This window comes from Alternaria viburni (assembly GCF_023758015.1).
Source record: "Alternaria viburni strain BMP 2772 chromosome Unknown scaffold_4, whole genome shotgun sequence".
Lineage (NCBI taxonomy): Eukaryota > Fungi > Ascomycota > Dothideomycetes > Pleosporales > Pleosporaceae > Alternaria > Alternaria viburni.
This window is the reverse complement of record NW_026055773.1, coordinates 828597-853836: the sequence shown is the minus strand read 5'-3', so window position 1 is coordinate 853836 and position 25240 is coordinate 828597. Positions and strand designations below refer to the sequence as shown.

At 52.8% G+C, this 25240-nt stretch overlaps 9 protein-coding genes across 9 annotated transcripts; 5 read left to right on the top strand and 4 right to left on the bottom strand.

The window, feature by feature from the left end:
* Positions 1-799: 799 nt before the first annotated feature.
* On the bottom strand, positions 800-1630 carry J4E79_002558 (uncharacterized protein; the record flags this gene model as incomplete). The annotated part of the gene is made up of 1 exon (XM_049351456.1): positions 800-1630. The coding sequence occupies one exon, from the start codon at positions 1628-1630 to the stop codon at positions 800-802; it is 831 nt and encodes a 276-aa protein (XP_049214094.1).
* An 861-nt stretch (positions 1631-2491) lies between these two features.
* CCT3 (T-complex protein 1 subunit gamma) lies at positions 2492-4289 on the top strand (the record flags this gene model as incomplete). Its single annotated transcript, XM_049351455.1, has 4 exons — positions 2492-2516; positions 2569-2850; positions 2901-3491; positions 3541-4289. 4 exons carry the CDS (start codon positions 2492-2494, stop codon positions 4287-4289), a joined length of 1647 nt encoding a protein of 548 aa, XP_049214093.1.
* A 927-nt stretch (positions 4290-5216) lies between these two features.
* J4E79_002556 (uncharacterized protein) lies at positions 5217-7792 on the top strand (the record flags this gene model as incomplete). Its single annotated transcript, XM_049351454.1, has 4 exons — positions 5217-5681; positions 5736-6011; positions 6074-6429; positions 6763-7792. 4 exons carry the CDS (start codon positions 5217-5219, stop codon positions 7790-7792), a joined length of 2127 nt encoding a protein of 708 aa, XP_049214092.1.
* Positions 7793-10129: 2337 nt separating this feature from the next.
* Positions 10130-10953, top strand: J4E79_002555 (uncharacterized protein; the record flags this gene model as incomplete). The annotated part of the gene is made up of 3 exons (XM_049351453.1): positions 10130-10379; positions 10427-10876; positions 10931-10953. 3 exons carry the CDS (start codon positions 10130-10132, stop codon positions 10951-10953), a joined length of 723 nt encoding a protein of 240 aa, XP_049214091.1.
* Positions 10954-13086: 2133 nt separating this feature from the next.
* On the bottom strand, positions 13087-14077 carry J4E79_002554 (uncharacterized protein; the record flags this gene model as incomplete). The annotated part of the gene is made up of 6 exons (XM_049351452.1): positions 13087-13486; positions 13552-13578; positions 13637-13705; positions 13758-13769; positions 13927-13935; positions 13986-14077. The coding sequence occupies 6 exons, from the start codon at positions 14075-14077 to the stop codon at positions 13087-13089; spliced, it is 609 nt and encodes a 202-aa protein (XP_049214090.1).
* Positions 14078-16518: 2441 nt separating this feature from the next.
* On the top strand, positions 16519-17777 carry J4E79_002553 (uncharacterized protein; the record flags this gene model as incomplete). Its single annotated transcript, XM_049351451.1, has 3 exons — positions 16519-16712; positions 16763-17194; positions 17246-17777. The coding sequence occupies 3 exons, from the start codon at positions 16519-16521 to the stop codon at positions 17775-17777; spliced, it is 1158 nt and encodes a 385-aa protein (XP_049214089.1).
* Positions 17778-18064: 287 nt separating this feature from the next.
* On the top strand, positions 18065-19237 carry J4E79_002552 (uncharacterized protein; the record flags this gene model as incomplete). Its single annotated transcript, XM_049351450.1, has 1 exon — positions 18065-19237. One exon carries the CDS (start codon positions 18065-18067, stop codon positions 19235-19237), a length of 1173 nt encoding a protein of 390 aa, XP_049214088.1.
* Positions 19238-19377: 140 nt separating this feature from the next.
* On the bottom strand, positions 19378-20915 carry J4E79_002551 (uncharacterized protein; the record flags this gene model as incomplete). The annotated part of the gene is made up of 4 exons (XM_049351449.1): positions 19378-19728; positions 19780-20647; positions 20711-20837; positions 20885-20915. 4 exons carry the CDS (start codon positions 20913-20915, stop codon positions 19378-19380), a joined length of 1377 nt encoding a protein of 458 aa, XP_049214087.1.
* Positions 20916-21533: 618 nt separating this feature from the next.
* Positions 21534-24636, bottom strand: J4E79_002550 (chitin synthase I; the record flags this gene model as incomplete). The annotated part of the gene is made up of 5 exons (XM_049351448.1): positions 21534-21548; positions 21610-23047; positions 23098-24215; positions 24283-24473; positions 24618-24636. 5 exons carry the CDS (start codon positions 24634-24636, stop codon positions 21534-21536), a joined length of 2781 nt encoding a protein of 926 aa, XP_049214086.1.
* Positions 24637-25240: the final 604 nt, after the last annotated feature.

Below are 25240 nucleotides of genomic sequence, written 5' to 3'. Positions count from 1 at the left end.
GTCGGGTGTCGCGCACCTCGGAACTAACGGAAGCAGTCTTCCCGAGAAGCAGCGCGCCCAGCAGCCTCCAGGGCTGTGAAACAGCACCATCAGGGTGTGTGACAGCGAAAATAACCATCAGCGAAGCCGTTGAGAGAACAGCGGTCTCGACTCGGGCGCACCGTCTGCACGAGTCATAAACAGACTGGGAAAAGGTGCTGCCGGGAAACGCGACGCCGCGTCGGGCGCGCGACATGTTCGCGTTGCTGAGGAGCGGTAGTGCGGCAGAGCTCGGGGCAGTGCCTTCTCAATGCTCTTTCGTCACCGCGGCAGCATGTTTGATCGTGTTTAACGAGCGAAGATCTACTGAAAATAGAGTCAAGGAAATTGCGTGCCTCGGGGCATCGGTAAAGCACGTCAGCTTGCGCGTGAAGGAAGACCCAAGGACCGGTCCGTGGCCACTTGGAAGTCACCGGATGCGCATTCAACAACAGCAGTTTTCAGGAAGTGGAGGTGATGTAAATGATAATCATAGTTTCATTGAGTTCTTGCCTGTTAAGTTTAGCGGCACGTACTGGCAGATGCGATCTAGTGTCTTTGATCAGGCATCGCAGCGTAAGCATCATAATAATATAGTACATGTCAGATAGAGTCACTTCCGGTGAGCCATCCGATTCCACCATCAACGCCGATTCGCCGAAGAAGAAGCCCACATCGAAAACCGTAAATCAATGTAGCCGAAATGATAACTGAGACGTGTTTTGTTGCAGTTCGTGGGGTAAGGAAACAAGAAGGAAGAGAAGAGATGGGTTGAGACGCGTCACATCTCCATCGCGTCGGTGTCTGCAGTCGCCATAGGGGCGTCGGCGACTGGCTGGGAAACGGGTGTAGAGGCAGGCGACGGCGTCAATTGGCGAGCATTGATGCGCTCACCCTCAACACGAGGAGTTGAGCCGAACATGAGGTTGCTGACAGTTCGCTCTAATGACCAGCCAACGAGCTGGCACCACTGTAGGTTATCCGAGAATAACCAGTAGCCCTGGACACCGTGTTCCTTAGCGCGCACGAGATACGCGTTGAGTGATTCCTTCTCCAACATCACCAGGACGTCGGTGAAGTCGAAATGACGCTCAATCACGCGGGAGTATGCGCGTGCCGCGTCGCGTAGGTTTGGGTTGGTCATGACGTTCTTCCAGCCTACTCCGAGAGATGCGATGAGCGTGTTGACGGTGTTGCCTTTGTCGTCGATGAGCTCTTCGGTCTTCTGAGCATCCATCTCGTTGAGGGGAGTGATTTCGACATTGGCAGTTGGGCTCATGCGGACTGACTTGCGCGATACGGCGATAGGGCGAGCTTCAGCTTCAGCCTTCTCTTCTTTCTCGACCTTCTCTTCGTACCAGGTGCCCGATTGCGACTCGGCTGCCATGGTGTAGCCAGGCTCTCCAGGGTAGATGAGCGTCATCCCTGGGCCGTACACAGGCTCGGGCTTCGGCTTTGAAGGCGATTGAGTGACGATTGATCCGACGGGTAGGTTCTCCTCCGGGTCGTCGACGTCGGCGATGGATCGTTTGCGCCCAGCGGTGGCATTGGAAACGGCGGCTAGATAGTTGAGCGAAGGCGGAGTAGGGTATTTGGGGCGGAAATTACCCATTGGTGCAGCGGCGCTCTGGTGATGCGGAAAGTAGTCTTGCGGTTGCTGGGGCGGCAGGACCACAGTTGGCGACGAGGCGTAGTAGTTAAGACCCATACTGTATGTTTAGTAGTTTAGCAATGTTAGAGTTCGTGAAGGATACAAAAACCTGTCTTGATCAAGACAGGACAGTGAGCATGCGACGATATAGTAAAGTCACTATGAGCGACAAAGATGAAGGTGGATGATGGCGAGAAGGTGAGGCGCGATGGAGATAGTGGATGATGGGGATGGGTAATGGTGATGGATGGGAGTGGTAAGATGAAGAAAAACCGAGCGAGGTGTGGGAGCGTCCAAGTTATAGACAGAAGAAGGGCGGCGTGCGGAAGTTTGGCGCAAAAGAAGTGAGAGGAAGGAAGGAAGGTTTGGAGGGCACCAGAGCGGTCTTGTAAGCTGCGCACGAGTCCCGTGAGAGGCTGGCTGCGACGCGGTGAGAGGCGGCAGAATGTAGGGTAAAATAGCCCGGCGAGTGATCTCCAGGGCAAGTCTAGCGCGTATTGGCCGTCACGCGAGGGCTGCCTGCCGGATATGGTAGGCGCCAAGGCTCTGTGTAAGGCAGGGCCGACCGGGGTCGTCGATGGAAGTTGCCGTTGATCGCGGGCTGAGCGCATGAGTCAGCAAAGCAGGTGGTGTGGCTGTTCTCTGTGGCTGGTGCCCGGTCGCAGATAATCCGCGCCGGGATAGTGGCGGCGCTGCGACGCGGTTTTTGGTAGCAAAAGTTAGTGGAGGAGCTGCAAGGCACCAGACGCAAGATACCCCACGCAACTCTGTTTTCGACCCCCTCTTTCTTGTATACCGTGCTTATAGACCTGTACCGTCAAGATGCAGGCGCCAGTGGTTGTCATGAGTATGTGCAGTCGCTCACCTGAAGCTGCGACAGCCCACTAACACATCAACAGACACGCAGACCCCGGGCGGGGAGCGCCAGTTTGGCCGCAAAGCTCAACTATCCAACATCACAGCAGCCAAGACGGTCGCCGACATCATCAGATCATGTCTCGGTCCCAAGGCTATGCTGAAGATGCTGCTCGACCCAATGGGCGGTATCGTCCTGACCAACGACGGCCACGCTATCCTCCGAGAAATCGAAGTCGCACACCCAGCAGCCAAGAGCATGATTGAGCTGAGTAGGACACAAGATGAAGAGGTCGGCGACGGCACAACCACCGTCATCATATTAGGTGCGTAGATAGTGCGGGGAAATTGGGGAGCGTACATTGACAACAGACAGCGGGAGAAATCCTCGCACAAGCTCTGCCCCAGCTTGAGCGCAACATCCACCCCGTCGTCATCATCCAAGCATTCAAGAAGGCCCTTGCCGATGCCCTCGAAATCATCAACGAGATCGCGGTCGAAGTCGACGTCAACGACGACGAGCAGATGTACAAGATCATCAACTCCTCCATTGGCACAAAGTTCGTTTCGCGGTGGTCAGACCTGATGTGTGGACTGGCTTTGAAGGCAGTACGAACCGTTTCGCTTGACATCGGCTCTGGAAAGCAGGAGGTCGACATCAAGCGCTACGCACGTATCGAGAAGATTCCCGGAGGTGAGATCGAAGACAGCGAGGTTCTGGACGGAGTCATGGTCAACAAGGACATCACACACCCAAAGATGAGGCGGAGAATCGAGAACCCTCGTGTTCTGTTGTTGGACTGCACACTGGAGTACAAGAAGGGCGAGAGTCAGACAAACATTGAGGTCAGCAAAGAGGAGGACTGGAACAGGATTCTCCAGATCGAGGAGGAGCAAGTCAAGCAGATGTGCGATGCCATCGTTGCTCTGAAGCCCGATCTCGTCATTACTGAGAAGGGTGTCAGTGGTATGTGACATTGAATAACTCCTCTCGTGGGCTTGCTAATATGGCGTAGATCTCGCACAGCACTACCTCGTCAAGGCCGACATTACTGCCATCCGCCGTGTCCGCAAGACAGACAACAACCGTATCGCGCGTGCGACCGGCGCGACGATCGTAAACTCCGTATTCGCAGCTACCGCTTCAGACATTGGTACCGAGTGCGGTCTGTTCGAGATCTCCAAGATCGGTGACGAGTACTTCACCTTCCTCACGAAGTGCAAGAACCCGAAGGCCTGCACTGTCCTGCTCCGAGGACCCTCAAAAGACATCCTGAACGAGATCGAGCGGAATCTACACGATGCTATGGGTGTCGCCAGGAACGTCATCTGGAACCCTAAGCTCTGCCCTGGTGGTGGCGCCACCGAGATGGCCGTCGCGGTCGGTCTAGACCGAAGAGGAAAGCTGATCGAGGGTGTCGCACAATGGCCATACAAGGCCGTCGCTGAAGCGATGGAGGTCATTCCACGCACACTTATTCAGAACTCCGGAAACAGCCCTATCAAGGTGCTCACCCAACTGCGCGCGAAGCATGCGGAGGGCTACGAAGACGGCAAGCAAACTGGCAGTGTCTGGGGTATTGATGGCGATGCAGGTAAGGTCGTCGATATGCGGACATATAACGTCTGGGAGCCTCTTGCTGTTAAGGAGCAGAGTGTCAAGACTGCCGTCGAGAGTGCTTGCCTATTGCTCAGGGTGGATGACATCGTTGCTGCGAAATCGGCCAAGCAAGTGAGCGGTCCGATAGGCGGTGGTGATGATTAGATGTAGATACGCAAGGCGTGTTCTGCGAGATCCTTGCTATACAAGCCAGGAACAGTCGCTAGGAATGAAGAAATCACATCTGCCAACCATTAGACCAGGCTGTACACCAACTTTGGTGAAACTCAAAACAAACATGTACTAACGTTAGCATTTGTTACTTTTGATGTGATCAAGACATGCGCGGCGACTTCCGCAGACACATCGCTGGCTGCTGATAGTTCAAGGCTTACATTGTGAGATATTCTTTGGACGTGATCCTCACATTCGGCTTTTTGGTGGATGTGAGATCGCTTGCCGTGCCGCGCTCAATACGATCCACGTGCCTCATCCCGCTCAGCCTCTCAATCACCCAATCGCATCGCCCTCCTCCTTAAGTACACTTTGCGCATAAAACTCGCCCTGCGAACTCCAGCCTTTCAGCCAGACCCTGCGCTCTGCCACGCAAGCACATCTCCCTCCTGCGAATCAGGTTCCACACTGCGACCAGTAACGCTGCCTGGTCGTGCTGCTGCGCCGCATCGCTGTACTGCACTTGTGTCAACATCTGCTAAGCACCATGGAGACGGGCATCAGCCTCGCCAAGGCCTACCTCAAGTGCTTACATGCGCTGCGATGGTTGCTCCTTACCTTATCTAGCATCCTCAGCGGTGGTTGTGAGTTTGACGGTTTGTATGGCTCTGCCACGAATGTGCGGGTGGCCCGAAGCGTGGCTACGTTAAACGAGTATGCGAACTGAGTTGGACCGATAATGGGCCGGTAAGTATGTATAGAAGTCGTGCTGCTCAGTATGAACTCGTTCATTTCCCCATCAAAGCATCTTTGGATCTTCTCAATCGTTGCATTCCAGTCTTGTCTTCCTCCCAATCATTGCCGAAACTTCCCACGCTCTATCAAGCAAGCTATCAACAGCCGAGTATGAATACTATAATGCTCAGGGCGAGAAACCATCTCGAGCGGCGCGATGACTCTAAGACATGTCCACTGGAAGATGCTCATGGTCCACAGATCATTCCCTTCATCGGCAACCTCACATTCCACCAATTCGCAACGATCTTGTCCGGTGCCTGTGCCATTCTCAGCACGTTGATCGTTGGGGCATTGATCGCGCTTCACGCCTTCAACTACTCGAACCCCGTACAACAACGGCAGATCATCAGGATCATGCTTTTGATACCATGGGTCGCCCTTTTCTCTTTCCTGATCGTCTGGCAAAGCGACATTGGAGAATACCTAGCCCCTTCACGCGACTTTGGTTGCTCGATCGCACTGTCGTCCTTCTTACTGTTCATGTGCGATCTTGTCCTATCGCACCAGGAAGGATTTGATGGGTTGTTTGGAGAGGGAGCCAAAGCCAAGGGTGCGCGCAAAATGAACAGTCCAACGTGGCTCAGGGTAAGCTCTCACATTTCTGTCAAAGGATTCGAGACCTTATCTGACACTCTACAGCGTACCTGGTACGGCGTACTCCAGTTTATACCGACTAGCATCGTCATATGGATCGCCACGGCAGCTACCCTCGCTACTGGTACCTACTGCCAGCAGTCTAATGACGTGCACTTCGCCCATCTCTGGCTCACCATACTCATTGGCTACACTACAACGGTCGCTATCGTTGGCTCACTGAGGTTCTACAAGAAAAGTAAGAAGTTGCTCCAGAAGCATCGGATCATACTTAAACTGTTTACATTCAAGGGTATCCTCGGTCTGAACTTTCTCCAATCGGTACGCTCAACAATCCCTGAAGTAGCCAATATGTATACGACGTACTGACACCATCCTCACAGTTCATCATTTCGCTGCTTGCAGGCCACGGAAAGCTGAACCCTACAAAGTACATGACGTACCATGATGTCAATACTGGTCTTGCGTCACTCATTCTCGCCTGCGAAATGCCCCTTTTCGCCGTACTTTTGCTCTTTGCATTCTCGCCATTACCGTATAAGCAGCAGGGCAGTCCTGCCGCTGGACCACTCAATGCCATCGTCGATGCGTTCAATCTCTCAGATCTACTGTCAGCGTTCTATCGGGGCCCTATGAGATTGGTCAGGGACCAACAAACACAGATCAGGCGACAGGAAAGTGTTAGGATTGCATTGGTCTCATCCAGTGATGAGGAAGAGAGGAGAGGCTGCTCTGTCCCGTAAAGATTTCAGAAGCAGGCTCACCAAAGGACGGTACCTTATCACTTTTCTTATCTAGAGACCTGATATCCCCGTGTTTGCTCGTCGCGCTTTTCGTCAGTGAAGTAGAGCTTTGACCAAGTCAACAAACGCTTCCCCACAAACACTACCTTTAATCCTTTTCTTGCCACTTTCATTACTCTTTCTTTCCAATCTCATTAGCAGCAAACCATTACTGACAATACTAACAACTGGTTGTGATGACGCCCTCGCAAGAGGTCACGGTCGCAGCCGGTGCACTGTAATTGAGATGACTCTCAATACAGTAGGTATAGATATCTAACGAAGAGCAGGTCCTTCCTTTTGTTAGCAAAAGTTCTCGTTCTGAAGATCGAGTCAATTTCCACAACGACCCAGCGACCGTATTCTCATCTGCCGGCGGAGCTATGGGCGCAGATCCTTCATCACGTGGAAGACGAGTACACGCTTTGGGTCATTTGCCGACAGGTCTCGCGAACCTTCCGGGCTGAAGCCGAACGCGAGTTTGCTAAGACACGTCTTCCGCAGCTGCGCATCAATTGGGCCTCTATGGGAGAAATCATGCACGAAAACAGGCTGCATGAATTCGATTGCAACGTCGAAGATCTAGAATTTCAAGGTCTCACTGAGGATGGTCTACGAGCTCAGTTCACAGCCGCATTTGGGTACGAACTGCGCAATCTGGAGGCACTGCGCAATCTGGAGGCGGCATATGTGCGAAGAGAATACGATCGGACGCAGTACAAACCCTTGTTGGAAAAGACCTTCGCTGAGCTGATCCCCTTTCGCTACCTAGACTTCAAGAAGAGAGTCGACAGGCAATACTGGACAAGACAAATGGCTTTGATTGGCGGTTATGTCGGCAACGCCCAGCTAACGGATGTAACGATCGACCTTGACAACAAAACCATCGCTTTCGATTGGAAGACCTTTTTGAACGACTTCTTCCAGCTCACCACCTATGTTCGAGCACGAAGGCCGACTCAAGGAACCGTGAGCGACCTGGCGAAACAGGCGTTCGAAGCCTTTCGTCTCCACAAATTCCCTTACACCAAAGCGCGACTGGATGCGCTTCGGTTGGAGCGCAAATCGTGGGAACATGTCTATGGTGAAGAGGACGACGAGTGCCATACAGAAGCGTACTTCCGCCGCTTACAATCCGCACATAGCGAAGCTGGATTGGATTTCGATCTAAACAACATGATCGAGGGTATGGACGAAGTGGATATCAGGAAGACGGAGGTCAAGGCTACCGCACTCATGAGATTGTTCAGGAACATTCGGTTGATGAATAGCTTCCGTGACGGATACGAGAGCGATGGAAGCAACGGGGGAAGTCCATGAGTGTGGGCCGGTACCGACAATCAGGCGGCTGGAGAGTTCAGTGAGAAGTGCGGGACCAATGTAGGCTCCCTGATAGGGTTGCAGTGCTTGTGAAGGGGGTTATGAAAGGGCGCCTTCTCCAAATCTGTATGTAATCTGGACAGACAGATAGCCGCTCCAAGCACAACGATCACCCTAGTCGCACATGACCTGCCTCCTTCGATATCTGGAGTATCAAATCATGCCGGTTTATCCAGAAGCAGGGCTAGGCAAACGAATGCAGAACGGGAGACGATTGCCGTCACGGTAGGTGTCACAGTCTCGACTGCCACCATGCAGCCAATGCAGGAGCTGTCAAAGAGTTTGAAAAGCACTTCAGGATGCTGACAGGAGCCCAACGTCCCGCGCGCACTCGCATCTTGGCCTCAGGAATGAAAGGGTGCCTCCTGCAAGCGTTCGAGCGACGTTCATCGAGCTGGGGAAGTGTCGCACCTTCTGCGGGATCACCGCTGAAACCGTTCGCTTGAGCTCTGACACAGCTCACTCTGCGAACTTCATGGGTTTCGAAACGGTTGTCACTGCGAAAGATTCTCCGCAGTGAGTCCGCACGGCCTGTCACTCACCTGTCTAAACGAAACATGCCGACCGACATCTTGGTGGCGGCTGCAACGTCGTCCCGCAATGCACCACGAGTATGCTCGCTAGCTAGACGGGTGTGTCACCGGCTTACGGTGGATGCGAAAAAGAAAGAAGACTAATGTCGCTGCTTCCATAGCCTTGCAGCAGGCTAATAAGCCAACATTACCCCTCTTTTATTGCCAATGAGGCCATGGCATTTCTCCGTCAGACGATTAGAGCGCATTTTGCGGCTCGAGGGTAACCTGGTTCTGGGCTCCAGGGTTAACGGCTTTGCTGCACACCTCCCACACCCGTGGAAGTTTTGCGGTGTGCGCGTGCCGGTATCGAAGACGAAGGGCAAGCTTCCAGGCTTGGGGACGCAGCCCCTCACTTACACCAACATCGCGATCTAGGCGTAAGGAAGCAAGTCCTGTTTATTTTGGATAGAACGGATGCTCAAGCTCGCACACAACGAGCTTCAGATTCGGCAGATGCGCCTAACCGAAGCTGTGCGTAGCATCGGTGACTTTGCGGAAGCACATGCAATGAGACGAGCACGAGACCCACGCCGCATCTCCTTCCGAACGCTACCTGAGGACGCCTTTCCAGAACCCACGGTTGCCGTATCTTCCGTTAATCTCTGTTGAGTACCCAGTTAATTAGCCAACATTTGGGCTTGAAGCGGGGCGTTCGATAGTGCGTGCATGCCGCTATCGGGTCATTTACTGACTTTGTTCGGCCAGATCAGGTCATTTATCAGCCGTGCGATGCGTGGCGTCTGCAGCGCACAGGCGGCGGGTGAAGGCCAGGGAGGCCTGGGCGTTGTGGCATCCAACCTCCCGTTCGAGCAAGTGCAAACCCAATCCCCAAAACTGTGGGCACTTCTGCCGACGTTTGGTGTTCGTCTGGAGGGCCTGATGCTGAAACTAAAGAATCCTTCGTTGGACGTTGGTTGACTGTGACGAGCCTGAGCCTAAGCCAACTGCGCCGCCTCCCTAAGGCAGAATCGACGTCTCGCTGTCAGACATCGCGATGGGCGTGGAGGCGATGTCTGCAAAAACCAACCTTCACAAGACTTGGGAGCGCGAATGGAGGCTCAACACGAAGATACAAGAGCGCCACCGGAATGCGGCTCACTAGAAGGCAGGTAATGCCCATCGTATCGCTCGTCCATCCCTGTCTTCTCATCGCAAGATTGCACGTATCAGCGCTTACAGCAGACACAAGCCTTTTAGCCAGATGCCGAGAGCGGCAAGGTGACATGCGGAAAGCGGATTACCCTGAGACGCTAAAGCCACCTCCAGGTATCACCAATTTGGCGTGCATATCGCTTCAAGGATAATAGTAGGAAATCTGGTCAGGATCATGGTCCGTGCCCATGTACCTACACATGGCGGCGCATGCGTGCCCTTGCCGGCGGGCCTGTCTAACGGCCAAGCGCGAAGGTTACAGACGAAAGTATAAGTCTGTCGAACCGCCTGGTCTAAGAGGTAGTGTAACAGCGATATCAGCCTCGAGTTCTCTACGCTAGCAAAGACTAAGGGACGTCACTTCTATTTTGATATCATCGATCACTTCATCGCTCCTCTTGCATTCGGTCGCAGTACATCTTCATCGCTCCTCGGTCGCAGTATATATACCAGCCTCGCATATCGCATTACCGACAACACTTCCTCAACCTTGAGTATCGCATTACCAACGACACTTCCTCATCCTTGAGTATCATCATAACCAGTCATCATGCTCTTCTCTACCATCACTACGGCACTGCTCTTTGCCGCATCTGCCACTGCAGCTGCCCTACCAAGACCTGCCAAACCGCAATACGCTCCCGCCCGTAACCTCAACAAGCTCGCCAAACTCTTTCCCCAGAGCGCTCTTCAAGGCCCAGGCGACTTGGATCTCAAGTACGTTGTGCTCGGCATCGGCACACAAAACTACACTTGCGGTTCTGATGAGAGCGCGGCCCCTGGTACTACTGGCGCATTCGGTAAGAACCCACTCAACTTGACAGGGAAGGAGCTAACAACCACCAAGCCACCCTATACGATATCGGTACGAAGCTCAACGACGAAGCATATGCCAAGTGGAAGATTCCCTCTATCACCCCTCTCGCACTCTCACTGTACGAAGTGGCTCCTGGGCTAGTCGACATGAGCCTCCGACTCCAGGGCTACGAACATATCACCGGTCACCACTTCTTCGCCGACGTAGAAGGAGCGAACACACCAACATTCGCCTTCGACAAACTGAGCACGCCATTCCCCATGACCCAAGTTGCCAAGATCAGCAACGTCAGTGCACCATCGTACGCCTGCCCAGGCAAGAACGGTCTACCTGCCGTTGACTGGCTATACCTACAGCACAAGACTGGCATCACTCAAGGAGGAATCAACACCGTCTACCGTGTCGAGACTGCCGGTGGTAACAAGCCAGCCACATGCAAAGGCATGCCAGCCACATGGGAAGTCAAGTACGCTGCGCAATGTAAGTATACCCGAAACACCCACGCAGCTAGAATAGGCCACTAACATCTCACAGACTGGGTCTATGGTCCCAAGTAATAAGCGCCGAGCTTGCGACGCTCGTTTCGAGTCAGTTACGAACACTACCATTTTCTCATGCCTTCTACGATCTTTCCATAATTAGGTTAGTCGCGCGCGGCTATTTTCGTCCCGCAAGATCTACGGCAGGGCATGGATTTTCTTTTCTTGTAACCTTTCATTTCATCTCTTACATCTACGATACCCTTTGGTTTTCATGGTTCACACGACTGTGTGGGACTTCGTTGTTACTGCGGGGCATCGGCATGGCTATGGGCGTTTACGGTTTTTTGCATCTGGTGGCTATAGTGCACAAGGATTGGATGTGTCCTTTGGATAATTCTAAAAGCTTCTTGCTCACATTGCGGTCGCGAATACTAGCACAGTGGTAGTTCTCTTTATGATGTGCTTCACTGTACGATAGATCACATATGCGAGATCAATGACAGTATCGCGAAGGGCCTACATCGCTCGCATCTCATCATCTCTCCTTGGGAAGTGCCATGACTACGCCCAGCGAAAGCTGACTGTAGCAAAGTGCAGACCAACCCAAGAGACATCGCCATCCCATCGTCACACAGCCAACACGGCACATTCATAGCCGCACTCCACCAACATGGTCTGCTGACATCGACCAAGTGCCGCGCTACATACCAGACCCACTGACCACGTTGCGGCACAACTCGCAGCATGCGGCACAGTAAGGCGCGCAAGGCTGCTTGCGCTACGATCTCCACCCCATCTGACGTGCGATGCTGCCAACCTCTCATTTACCTACAACACTACCAACACCCACTACCAACTTCCCTAGAAGCCCCCGATATCTCTCACGCGCCGCCTTCGTACCAAAACCAAGAAAGCCTTACCCCAATACATGACGTGAACCACTCGCCCAGCCCTACAGCCCCTTCCGTCAGCCATTATTACAGGAACTACGTTCAAGTATGTGATTGGATGCAGACTATACGACACAGTGGTTCGTACTACTTTGGTGGCTGTGGCAGCGGGTATTTGGCTTGGCAAAGCGGGTGTGGATGGTGTGGCACAAATCTGGTTTGACGGCGGCTACCTAGGGTCGTCCGGAGCTTTACTACTTGGACGCAGGACGCACATGTAGGTTTAGCGTAGACAACTATTGGTAACTTGGTACTGGGAAAAAGGAATCGAAGAAAGTGGGCACGGGAATTTGGCTTCCGTGCCAATGATGTGGCGTACCTGCATCCGGGACGATGCCAATGTATTTTTTGTTTGGATATTCATGGTGTAGCTCATATCAATTGCACCAATGTTCACCTCTGGTCTGCCTTCTCTGTATGTTGGACAGTCACTTATCTTGTGCGCATGATGCCCTTCAGATCCTCTTTGTCGTCGAGGATGTTGTCCTCGCTTCCAACTCGCTCCTCGGTGACGCTGTAGACAGCATTTCTTTTTGCTTCGCCTGAAGGCATGAACTTGTGGAGCAAATTGCCTCATACGCTGGTTCTGGTTGATCCTTCCAAGTTCTGGTTGCCATCCAAGGTGCCAGTCGTTGTCAGAAAGATCAGTCCACACTATAGAGGGTTTTGCTGAACTACCAATCTTCTGGTCACATGTGACGCTTGAAGGGCTCGCGCTATTCTTGGACCTTGGCTACCGAGTTTTTTGGTCGCTGCGATGATATCTATGAGCATGTGATTGCTAGAAGAGCGGAAATTGGCCGTCTTATTACAAACTTTAGTACTGTTGCTCAATGCATTCACTTATGATCTCCCAAAAGTCCATGCATGGAGTGCAACATCGGACTAGGTTGTGCAAGATTCAGTGTGTCATGATTTGTTGAAGATCTTGGAGAGTCTGATGACACTGAATTGTCGTGTGTGATGAGCAGAACCGTGGGTGTAAACCTGGTATTCGATCGATTTCGAATCAGCGAAAACTTCCACCAAATCCATAGCCACCCATTCGGACGTTAGTCATCGACCGTCAGTGATTGCGCTGCCAATTTGGATTGCGTTATTGCTTTCGTGTATTGTAGAAGACATATGAGACAGTATGTACGAACACTAGTCTCCAGTATATAGTACAATCGTTTTTGTCGTGGTTGTCAGGGCAGGCACAACTCTCCGGTCAGTGGCCTGGGAAGCCCCTCAGCCTGCGCGCACCCGATCCAAGGGCTCAGACCCTGGAATTGGTTCCCTCATTGTTGATAGTCACCTCTGTTGTGCATTTGATCTGCTTCGAATCGTGTGGATGTCCTCCAAGAATGTAGTCCTCACTTCCTGCGCGCTCCTCGCTGACAGCATAGATCTCATTCTTCCCGCCTTGTGCCGATCCTGCAGTCGCCCTCCACATCTCATATGCCTCGGTATCAGCGTTTTTGTCCGTTCGTGTACCGCTCAGCGTGGTCAAGATCGATTTGCGAGGTCTGGAAGGTGGTGCGCTGCCAATGGTCCTGGCTTTGTCGCCGTCATGGAATTGATTGTACTGGTTGCTGTTCGTGGACTTGCTGATCTTTCGCAAAAGTGGCTTTAGCGTGGGTATTGAGGCGGCGATGATTCCAACATTGAGCTGAACACTGAAAGAAGAAGTCGTTAGCACTAGCTACATGCAAGCGTAGTTCATCGGGAAAAGTATACTTACAAGCCCCAGAATCGTACATTGTTGTTGCTGTGTGTTGTGTTAGTCAAACAGCCAGTCAAACTTGAAGAATCGGGGTATCACGCACAAATGCGAGTCGTTGTCTTTGACGATGGTGAGTTGATATACCGTTTTGACAATACCCATGACCACCGCACTAAAAGACAGTGAGCAATGGAATGCGGGCAATGAGTATATGATAAGCTTACACATAGCCTAAGCTGAGTACAGCTATCAAGCTGATTCTCGTCCGTGAAGACATCTGGAGATTCCATACGATAGGTATGGGCAATGTGGCGAAGCAAACATCAGTGAAGATGTTGAAGGCTACCAATGTATCAGCCAATGGATCTCGCACCGTCGCAATTGCAGTCTTACCTGAGTTTGCTATTCCAAAGTGCATGACATACTTCAACGGATAGCAAGTGTGTGCGTACTTAGGATCCCAGAAGCCAGAGAAATGCTTGCAGCGTACGAAGAAGGTAAGCCAGGCGAGAACGGTATAAAAGATGACAAAGCCTAACAGCATCTTGTCAGACCTGTACACCATGGAAGCGCCATACAGCAGCCAAGAAACTCACCAATCAATGCCCAGAGTGTGCGTGAGTACCATCTGTGATTGCTCAACCGAAGTAAGAAGAAAGCAATGGAGATTTTCAACAATCCGAGCGCGCCCATAGCAGAAATGATGCTCTGCCAAAAGGCGATGTGGTCCCAGATTCGTCTATCATCTGGCGAAAGGGTTGCGGTGTGTCGACCAAGACCGTAGGGCCCTTGCAAGAAGAAGCAGATCCAGCCAGCCAAAGCTCCAAGCTATCGGAGTGAGCATTGCAGATCAGTGATTTTGAGCAGAGAATAGTTACTCACAGCAGCTAGGACGATCACATAGTCATCTCGTCCGGGCGATTTAAGCAGGCCTATGCGTGCATAAAGACGAAGACCGACGCTGATCAGGGCGAGGATATGGAATACACCAGTAAGGGCGAGGAAACGAGTAAGGTTGCTTTGTGCCGCCCATTGAGGATCTAAATCCGCCTGCGATGATGGTGCAGTCATGACTGCATAGAAAGAATATGAGAGGCCGTCAAAACATCCGACTGGAGAATGACGAGATGCGGCCTTGAGGGCAAGGCTGTGTTTAAAGCGGTTCAAGTAGGTATGCAACTTGACCACCAACCACAAGCTCAATTAAACTCCAGGTCTTCCCGCGTCGCCGCTCGTAGCGAGGTAGATCTAAGGTTGGCTTCTATAGGATAAAACGGCTTTCTATGGAACATCTAGGGGTGACTACGCCGCGGCTTCGCATGAAATCACCATATGACACCCAGGTGACTGGTTCCAGCTTCCTGAACCATGAGTTCGGGGAGCAGATGCCGTGTATTTGCGCCAATTCGCCTTCAGGATTTCGGAGCATACCCTCTTCACGCAGTTGGTTTCTAATCGAGAGCCCAGCATTAGGGGTCAGAAAACGAGTACTCCTTCGGCGATGGCCAACTTCCGTTCGCCACCTCGCGTGCGTTGTATGTACGTTTTGCGACGGAACAACCATGTCACATTGGTGATGTGATTGGCGGAGGCACACTCGCAGTAGCTTGATCCCAGTTGGAGTGTCCTCGGAACCGGCAACAGGTAGGTTAAATCTCCTACACCCTAGCGACGCCGCGATCCTTCACAGCCCATATGTGGTACCATATCCGAGAAGACATTATCAGAGGTCCTAGTACGATAGTAGAGCCTGGAGCTGTTGACATGTAAGGGGTTCGCGTGTTCCCGTGGAAGGATTCATGGAAGACTCGAGTCGCTCTCGTCGGGAGTTCTACCGAAGAAGACGAATGCCACGATTCCTCCGCATGTCGACTTTTGCGCTCCTTATCGATCATCCTAACATTGATATGTGAAGGTACCGGAGGCGGCAGAGCGAAACAGATAGTATTGCAGAGTGAGGCTTCGGAACCTCGGGAGAATGGCAATGTTGCTAGTGTGCCGTCCCACACGGGACGCGGCGTTCGAGGCGGTCGAGCCGCGACGCACGATCCAGCTGGCGCTCACGGCTGCGGCGTAGCTATCTCACCACCAGGGCACCTGCAGCATCTAGCCTCTGTGGGACGACCCAACATGTCGCCGCGATCCTTTTCGATAGAGTGGCCCGCTCGCATAGGATTCGGGAATTTCGGAATCTCAGCGTCAACACATGGAAAGATCATCCCCCAAACCCTTCATTCCCTATGTATGCAGTAATCACAAACCTGCGTCGGTACATAAGATCTTCCGACCACGTGTACCACGTGCGAGCAATCGATGTCGTGCTCGCAGCTCATGAAGCCCACGAGCATGTTACCCGTGCGTCGATCCTGCGAATACTCGCTTAGCGACGGTGGGCCTCTCTCATTCAGCAATGTCCTTCGCATTGAGAATCACTTTCCCGCACGGCAAGTAGAGAGAATCCGAGAGGATCACTAGGTGGCTTCTACACCTCGAACAGGCTTACATGATCAAGACCAATCCAGCGAGCTCACATGTACATGCCACTTCGAAGACCAAGGGATGGTGTCTTGCAGATTGCATCTGCAAACCCTTCGTACCTCGCAGATCACACCCACCGGCTCATGCCACTCGGGAATACCACAATTGGCCTTTGCGCCGCACAGCACACCGGGTTTATGCTAACTAAGGCAACCAAAATCCTCAGCTACATCTAGAATGTCGCCCGTCAGCGACCATGACTAGCAGTCCTCACCTCATCCGCAGGCTCCAGTCGAGATAGCCTGTGGTCGCCTCTTCGGCTGTAAGTGTCCGACCCCAGTCTCTGCATGCGTCTGTAGAGCTTTGAGGTGCTCCTCGGTGGCGCGGTATCGGCAGTCGAACATATTAAAAGGCATATCCCCCACCACACATGAACTCTCCCATCGCTCAGCCAAGCAACGGAAGTCGTTCTTAATTATCCTTCTCGTTCACTCCACGTCAAACAACATGCGTCTATCCAGCCTTCCAACTGCCCTTCTGGCATTCGCCGGCGTTGCCCAATCTCTAGCAGTTGAAAAGAGGGACTTGCTTTCGGATCTTCAGAACCAGGCTCTTGAAAATCTCAAGGCTGCGGAGAAGAATGGTACTCTCGAGAAAAGAGGTAGCTGCTCTATCTTCAATGCTTCTGTTCGCAAGGATTGGTAAGAACCTCAAGCATCTCTTTGAGCAGTAAGACTAACACACGCGCAAGGGCTATCATGAGTGCGAAAGAGCGAAAAGCATACATCAGTGCCGTACAGTGCATGTTCGATGCTCCATCTCAATCCGATCCCACCCTGGTACCTGGTGCAAAGACCCGCTACGACGACTTTGTCGCACAACATATCAACCAAACGTTAACGATCCACGGAACCGGTAACTTCTTGAGTTGGCACAGGTACTTTGTACATGGCTACGAGAAGGCGCTGCGAGAAGAATGCGGATACAAAGGCTACCAGCCCTACTGGAACTGGTTCGCCCACACGGATGACCTGACCAAGCACCCTGTATTTGATGGTTCAGCGACAAGCATGGGCGGCGATGGAGAGTATGTGAAGCACAATGGAAGTGCAGGCGGCAAAGGCACGATTGCGCTGCCTTCTGGCGCAGGAGGTGGCTGCATAAAAGATGGCCCATTCAAGAAGTAAGTTCAGGATCTCAGCCCGATAGTATGCCACGTTCCTAACAGATTCAGCTTGCAAATCAACCTTGGTCCCGTCTCTCCAGCAATGGCTGGCGAGGTACCCGTCAAATCGCCACTCGAATGGAACCCACGTTGCGCAAAGAGAGATCTCACCTCCTACGCATCCTCCACATGGATGACTTTTGAGAACCTCTACAACGTCACCCTCGGCACAGCCTCCAAGAACGTTGGACGCTTCCAAGACGAACTCCAGGGACGTTTCCCTGACGGCTTCCTCGGCATGCACGGCGCAGGCCACTTCGCAATTGGAGGCGACGGCGGTGATGTCTTCAGCAGCCCCAACGACCCTGCTTTCTTCCTACACCATGCAATGGTGGACCGCGTATGGTGGCTCTGGCAGGCGCTCCATCTCGACCAAGCCAAGTCCGTTGCTGGCACCATCACCATTTTCGACCAGCCACCCAGCCGTGACGCTAGGCTTGACGACCCTATTGAGATGAACTACCTCAATCTGGAGCCTACAACTATCGAGGATATGATGAGCACACTAGACGGAGAGCCGCTGTGCTACATTTACTTGTAGAGCGTCACCCTTGTGGTGTATGTCTAATGAATAATTCTACCAATTCCAAAATACGCGAAATTCCCTGGTATTAGTGATGCTCGATGATCATGACTTGAATATATACTGCGTGTATGAATGCTCAGAAATTAATAGAGCCGTGGACTGACTCGTAGTAGTACCCACATTCCGCAACCCGCTGATTGGTCCGATCACCACAAGCCATCCCCATCCGCTATCGCCATCCTACTAACACCTCCAATAAAACGAAAGAACCTACCACTCCCTCTCCAAATGCCCCCAAAACCATGCCCAAACAGCCCATCACCATAATCGGCGCGGGCATAGCCGGCCTAACCCTAAGCCGCAGCCTTCTCCACCGCGGCATCCCCAGCATAGTCTTCGACAAAGCGCCCCCAAACCGGCGAGGCTTCAACTACGCCATCACCCTCCACTCTACCGCCTACAAACCGTTGTTAGAAATTCTAAATCTCAGCGACACAGCATTCAAAGCCCGCGTCGCCATCGACGCCGAAGACGGCGGCGAAGGCAAACATGGCGAAAACATAGACATACCCAGCCACGGCGGTTTATATGACACCTCCACGTCTTTCCGCGCCAATCGCGCGATATTCGAAGATCTGCTAAGTCAAGACCTGGATATCCGGTTGGGCTATTCCCTCCAATCAGTCAAAAGCACGCCCACGGGACCGAGATTGCGCTTTGCCAACGGCGAGACGTGGGAGGGCGGAGAACTCGTCGTAGGCGCCGATGGTGTGCATTCCAGTCTACGAAAACTGCTGCTACCGGAGAAGTCAAGAGTGGATGTTCTGCCTTATGCTGTGTACTACGGGAAGAGATGTATCATGCGGAAGGACTTCAACAGTATCTTTGGGGGTAGGGCGGAGGGAAACCAGGGGAGGAATGTTTGGCAGACGACCAAGGGGGATGTGGTGCTTACTGTTAATGTGGATAAGAAGGAGGATAAAAAGGTGTGGGTTAGTTGGATCTACTCGCGGAAGGCGCGTGGGGAGACGGATCCGCTGTTCAATCCTGCTAGGTCGACGAATGCGGCTGAGAAGATACCTTTGGAGTTTTTCAAGGAAGTCCGCGCTCAGGAGATCTTTGGTTATCCTTTCTCGGCCATGTTGGATGTGCAGAGTATGCGCAGCGATAGGATATTGCATTGGCTGATGCGGACAACGTCTACGCCATTGCCTGAATTGCATGACTTGCTCGCGAAGAATGGCGTGTGTCTGTTGGGTGATGCAGCACATGCAGAGCCTATTTTGGGAGGTAATGGAGCAAACGCTTCAATCATCGACGGCTTGAGTCTTGCGGATGCCATTGCGAGCGGTGAAGATGATGGTATATCGAATTGGTACAACGACCGCTATCCGAAGTGGGTGCAAGGGGCTGAAGAGAGTCAAGCAAACCTCGCGAAAATGCATGGGTCACTACGGCCAGGTGTGAACCTTTAAGTTGATCATATTTTGTAGCTAGAGAAATGTGGGCAGCCAAAGCCACCACGTACTCAATTCGCTACCAGAAGCATGCTGACACGCATTTTTTCACCGTTCATTCATACCATAGCCGCCTGTGTCGAGATAGATGAGACCGTTTACCAGCCACCACCACCAGTCGCGCCGCCAGCATCACCCCAAGAAGCATCTCCACCAGCGGCAGCAGCAGTGTCGCCGCCAGAGGCATCGTTGCCCCAGCCACCACCGCCATCACCACCGTCCTCGGCAACCGGCTGCGGGCAGCGCTTGATGGTGTGACCCATCTCTTGGCAGTTGTTACACTTGACCTTGGACCAGTCCTTGGGCTCGGGGCAGTCGCGAGAGAAGTGACCGGTCTTCTCGCAGTTGCGGCAGAGGGCTTTGTCAGGGTTCTTGGGCTGATCACAGTCCTTGGCCATATGCTCGGTGGAGTCACAGTTTCGGCAGGCCCGGGCGGCAACGTTGGGACACTGTGGTCGTTAGCAAGGACTAGAGACGGGTTGTTAGACAAGTGTACTTACATCCTTGGAGAAGTGACCGGTCTCGTTGCACTTGCGGCACTCGACACCTTCAGCAGAACGAGGTTCAGGACACTCCTTGGAGTTGTGACCCTCCTGCTTGCAGTTCTTGCAGGCGTAGGGGTTGATGCGCTCCTTGGGACAGTCGCGTGCGCGATGGCCGTTCTCCTTGCAGTAGACACACTGGATCTCGGGAGCAGTGTTCTCGCGCTCAGCTTGCTCTTGCTTGCAGTGCTTGCGTACGTGACCAAGCTCACCACAGTTGCCGCACATCGGGACACCACAATCCTGGACGTAGCCACATGATGCAAGACGCTCCATGTTCTCGGCGGGATCTTTGGGCCAGCCTGTAGCCATCTTGGCGCGACGGGGCTTGGCAGAGAACTGGATAGAGAGGACGAACTTGCAATCAGGGTTACCGATGAGGTCGATGATGGTCATGTTGGGGGCGATTTCCTGCTCCTTGGCGATGAGGAAGACTGCAAGTCCATCTTCGCGGAGAGCTTCCTCGACGCCCGGAAGACTGAAGGCATCCATGGTAGCGCGAGCGTATGCCTTCAAGCAGACACGGAAGACATCGAGGTCCTTGGCTTTGGCCGCGTCGATGAGGGCGATCCAGGCAGCCTCATCATCCATCTCGGGGACGCCAGACCAGTTGACAATGCGACGGGACTTGCAGTCGACAGCACGATGACCTTGTTGATCGCAAAGCTTGCAGGTGCCCTCGAAAGGGCGCTCAACGCGCTCGTTGGTACAATCCGCTTTGTTGTGACCGACTTGGCCGCAGTTGAAGCACTCGCCAGTGAGGCCGCCTCCGCCGCCCTCAGGCTTATCGGGGCAGTCGCGAGCGAAGTGACCGGTCTGCTTGCAGCTACAGAACATGTCAGTATCGTCACAGTAGCCAGGCTGTATGGTCGGATCGTGTTTTGCTTACATTCGGCAGCCGTCATCGCCAGCATCACCTCCACCACCGCCGGCGTCACCACCACCCCAAGAATCTCCAGCACCAGCGTCGGCGCCAGAATCACCGCCTGGGGCAGGATCCCATGAAGAGTCACCGCCTGTTGTCATGTTAGTACAGGCTGGGGGAAGTCGCGGTGTCACAAACCTGCAGTCGCACCAGTATCGTCCCAGCTCATAGCTGCGGTTGTCGGCGAAGCAAAGGTTGACGTCGAATTGAGCAGATGAATGCGATTGTGAGCGGAGATAGAGGGAACTTGAAAGAGGGGAGATGGAGTGTCGGGGTTGAAAAATTGTTGTTGTGGGCGCAACTGCTCTGTTGATATAGGCGGCAGGCCCGTGCTGAAACTCAGCGATGACGACACAGGTGAAGGTGAAGCAGAAAGGGAAAATGAGTGTCAGCAAGAGGAAAGATAGGTGTACCGCACACAGGAAGTCTCACTACATACCAATGCAGTAAGAGAAGGTGGAGTGGGTACTTGGGTATGAAGAGAAGGTAACGTGACGAAGGCCGCTTTGGGACGACAGTGAGAGAATCACCTACCGAAAAGAGTAGGAGCAACGACGAGATCGTGAACGCTACGAGTATGCATGATAAGGCAAAGACATTGAACAGGCATTTGGCTCATGAAATACGTAAACACTCATCCTACACGCCAAGGTCGCGTGCTTTCCCATAAGCTGGTATCATGTCATGAATCTCACAACGAAGAGGCCGAATGCCTTCACGGCAACATGCTCAACCCAACCCAGTACCTGAACTCCAAACAATGACGTCAAACTTAGAACAATGACGATCATACACCGCGGAACTAAGATGTTGTTAGTATATGTTGGATAACGGCAACTGAATGTCTCAAAGGTGTCACTTACCATTCGCACGACCAAGAACCACATAGCTCCAATGAATCTGAAAGCAGCCAAACCGGCAACACTGTACAGTACTACCGCCAAATAGATGGTGGCAGCGTCGTTCTGCTTCTTCTGAGCCTCGTCGGGACTACTGACGGTGAGCTCCAGGCCACCCGACTGCAGAACCAAGGCCGATAGACCCAAGTTGCAGAACATCCAGAAGAGCACGACACCGGATCGGAAACCCTTGTAGTAGTCTTCTTGCTTCTCGCTGGCTGACGGCACCTTCTTCTCTTCCTTCCACTTTGCGCTGAAGACGCGGAGCTCAGTCTCGTATTGGGTGTTGAGATCGGCATCGTCAGTTGGTGCCTGAATATCCGCTTTACCATCAGCCTTGGTGGTGACTGAAGGAAGCTTCTCCGGCTTGTCGTCTCCTTTGGTACCCCAGGTGATGTCGTGAGTATTGCAGAAGGCGTAGACGTTGAGAATGTTGATGTAGGTGGGTGTCATAAGCAGGTACTGGAAGAAAGAGGTGAACATGTGCCATGGGTCCAAGAAGATGATGGAGACCACTAGCCACATGACGTACGTCGACAGCAGTGATATGATCAATGTAGCAAAGATCTTATCCTTGAAAAGATCTGCCGCGTTGAAGCCACCGTTGGTTTCGATCTGTCCTTGTACGGAGCGAACGGTGATGAAGATGGACGCGAACATGAGGTATGCCATGATGATGCACCAAAAGTAGACCATGGACATGTACCACTTATTGGAACCTTGAGGCCGATTACCGAGTGATAATATGAAACATGTTATCAGAACAGCAATGTAGAGCCACTCGAAGACGATAAAGAGAACTTTACCCGCGGTACCGAGTTCGTTTTGTAAAGAGGCAGTGAGAATGCGGAAGACCAGGAAGAAGTTACCGAGAGCGAACCAGGCGAAGATCATGCTGATAGTTTGGTAGACAAACTCAACGAGGAACATGGTTTTGCGCAAGAAAGAGTGATCGCTGCGGAAGATGTCGAAAGAGTGGGCCAGGGCGTAGACAGCAGCGAAGAAGGATCCGTTCAACCAACGACGACGTTGACTGATGAACTCGGCCATGGTGGTCGGTACATCCGTCTCTCCGGTAGCAGACTTGACGTACTGCAGGATCCAATGGCAGTTCCTCTTGGAGACCAACTCGAAACACAGGATACGGTCCTCAGCCAGGTACATGTTGGCTGTGAAGATACCAGCGTTGGCGCCGTGCATCTTCTCACCAGCAAAGTACTTCTCCAGTGGTCCTTGTCCAGTCTTGTCGTTCTGGAGCGCAACGTAACGGTAGGCCGAGAAAGCACCGGGAAGCACAGAAATGAAACCAAACGCTGATTCAAGAGGCTTGTCCAGAATGTTGCTCATCTTGTACTCAAAGTTCTGCGTCGCTACCAACGGGTTCAAAAGCTTCTTACCATGGCTGGTAGATGTTAGCTAAGGCTGAGTAATAGGGTATGAAAGCAAGCTTACACCAACATGGCTTTGATTTCACCACAAGCACCTGCGCACATGGGTTCAAGATCGAATGCCTTCCATAGCTGGTAGACTGAGTCTTTGCCAGGCTTGGTACCAGCATCGATAAGCACACAGACATTAGGATCCAGCACAGCTCCGAAGGCCTGGAAGAACCATCTATGCGAGTTGATCTTCTTCTGGTTCTTCTCCTTGAGACAGAAGAGCATCTGTACTGGAGTGTTGCCCTTCTTGACACCGACGACACCCTTCTTGATGTCGAGCGTCATCTGCGTGGTGTACTCGTAGATATGGGCAGTCACATCCTTGCCGTTGACTTGCTGCTTGGCAATGCCGTCCTGGTAGACACCGAGCGCTGCTAGCACGGCGCGGGTCCGCGGGTTGATCTTGGCACGACCATCGCTGACGACGCAGACTACGATCTTCTTCCACGCGTCTTTGCCCCACGTCTTGCTGTTGGTTCGCGAATTCATGTACTCAATGTTCTTGATGACACCAATCATTGTCCGCGCAAACAGTTCGTCTTCCTCGTTGTACATGGTAATAACAATGAACAGCTCGGTATGCCTAGGCTTTGCGAAAAGCTTCTGGCGCAGAGTGAAGCGCTCCGCGTCGAAGTCTGCAGGGTCGCATGTGGCGGCCGAGTAGCGCATATGGGTGAATTCGTCACGCTCCGGGGGCTGTGCATGCGGAACCTGGTTCAGTAACCGCGGTGGAATCGGGCAATCGAGCACCAAGTTGCCCTTGAACAATTGGACCTCCTTGACGGTCTTCCATCGCTTTATTGGGGCGGGGCTGGGTGTAGGCGCAGGCTCATCGTGAAACGGGTTCTCTGGGTCCATGTCCTCTGGATCATGAGGATCCGGGCCATACGAGTTGGCGCCGTGTATCATGGGTCTGTTCATATCCTCATCTTGCCAGTAGTGTGTTGGCTGTGTTCCGTAGCCTGCGCCTGGGCTCTCGTCGTGGTGTGGAGTTGGGTCGTAAGGCTGGTTGTAGTAGGCATCGTGATGCGCTTGAGGATCGAGAGAGTAATCCGAGTCGTGTCGTTGCGGTCGTGGGTCGTAATCGTCGTGATAGTTGCCTGCTGCGTAGGGAATGTTTTCTACTGAGTACTGTTCGGGTCTTAGCCTGCTGATCTCGCTGCTTGACCCATATTGGTTCTCGCGGTGCAATACATACACTTGGTTGTAATGGCAGACGGTCGCCGGAAGCTGCTGCTGGGTTGGGTCCCATAGGGATCTCGAGGATGCCCGAAGGCTGTGGTGAAGCATAGCGGTCTTCTAGTTGATAGCCACGGAGAGGCTGGCCTGGCGAAGGAGTCCGCCCGTTGTTTCTTCGTGGGTCCATCTCGTACGGGTCGTCGCTACCACCTGGTGCGCCTTGCAATACCGTTAGTCTGGCTGACAGCTGAGGCACCTCGTGGATGGCAGAAGGCCTGTTTGGCGGTTCGTGGAAAGTGTCAAGATCGACTGGCCGCAACCATGCGACCGCGAATCCGCTAGGAGGCTACTCACCTAATCGGTTGTATGACATGTTGGTGTGTTTCCTGTTGGTGCTGCGCCTTCAATCTTTCTGCGGCAATGCGACGGACGGCTGAACAAGCCAAAACACGAATACAAGGGGTTGCCCAGCGAAAAGGCTAAAAGATGCGACGGTTGTGGTGTGCTATCGTATAGGCGTCGAGGGAATAGCGACTGGTATATGCCCGTGTTTCAGATACGTCTGATGCAGTTTGGTGGGTCGGAAACGCGCCGAGTCGGTTGCGTGGAGCAACGGCGGGTAGGGAATGATGTAAGAAAGCGCAAGTAACCGGCTTCTTCACAATGCGCGACTGGGGCCTCAAAGTCTATGGAGATGAGGATGCTGGAATTGAGTTCAGCAATGAAAGGCTCGCTCCTTGAGGGTTCGCACATTCACGTCCACCTGAGCAGCTGCCAAGCAAGCACTCGCTGCGCAATCGTGGGGAACGCCACACTTCACAGCCCTGCTATTACGAAGCCTGAATCTATTTCCGTCAAAGCTTTAGGTTATCAACGGCTGTGAAAGTGCCGAAAATCATCGCTATCGATAGGTAGCTGCGAGTACATGTTGACAAGATGACATGGCGATTGCTTCCTGTCGCCGTCATCTTCTCAGT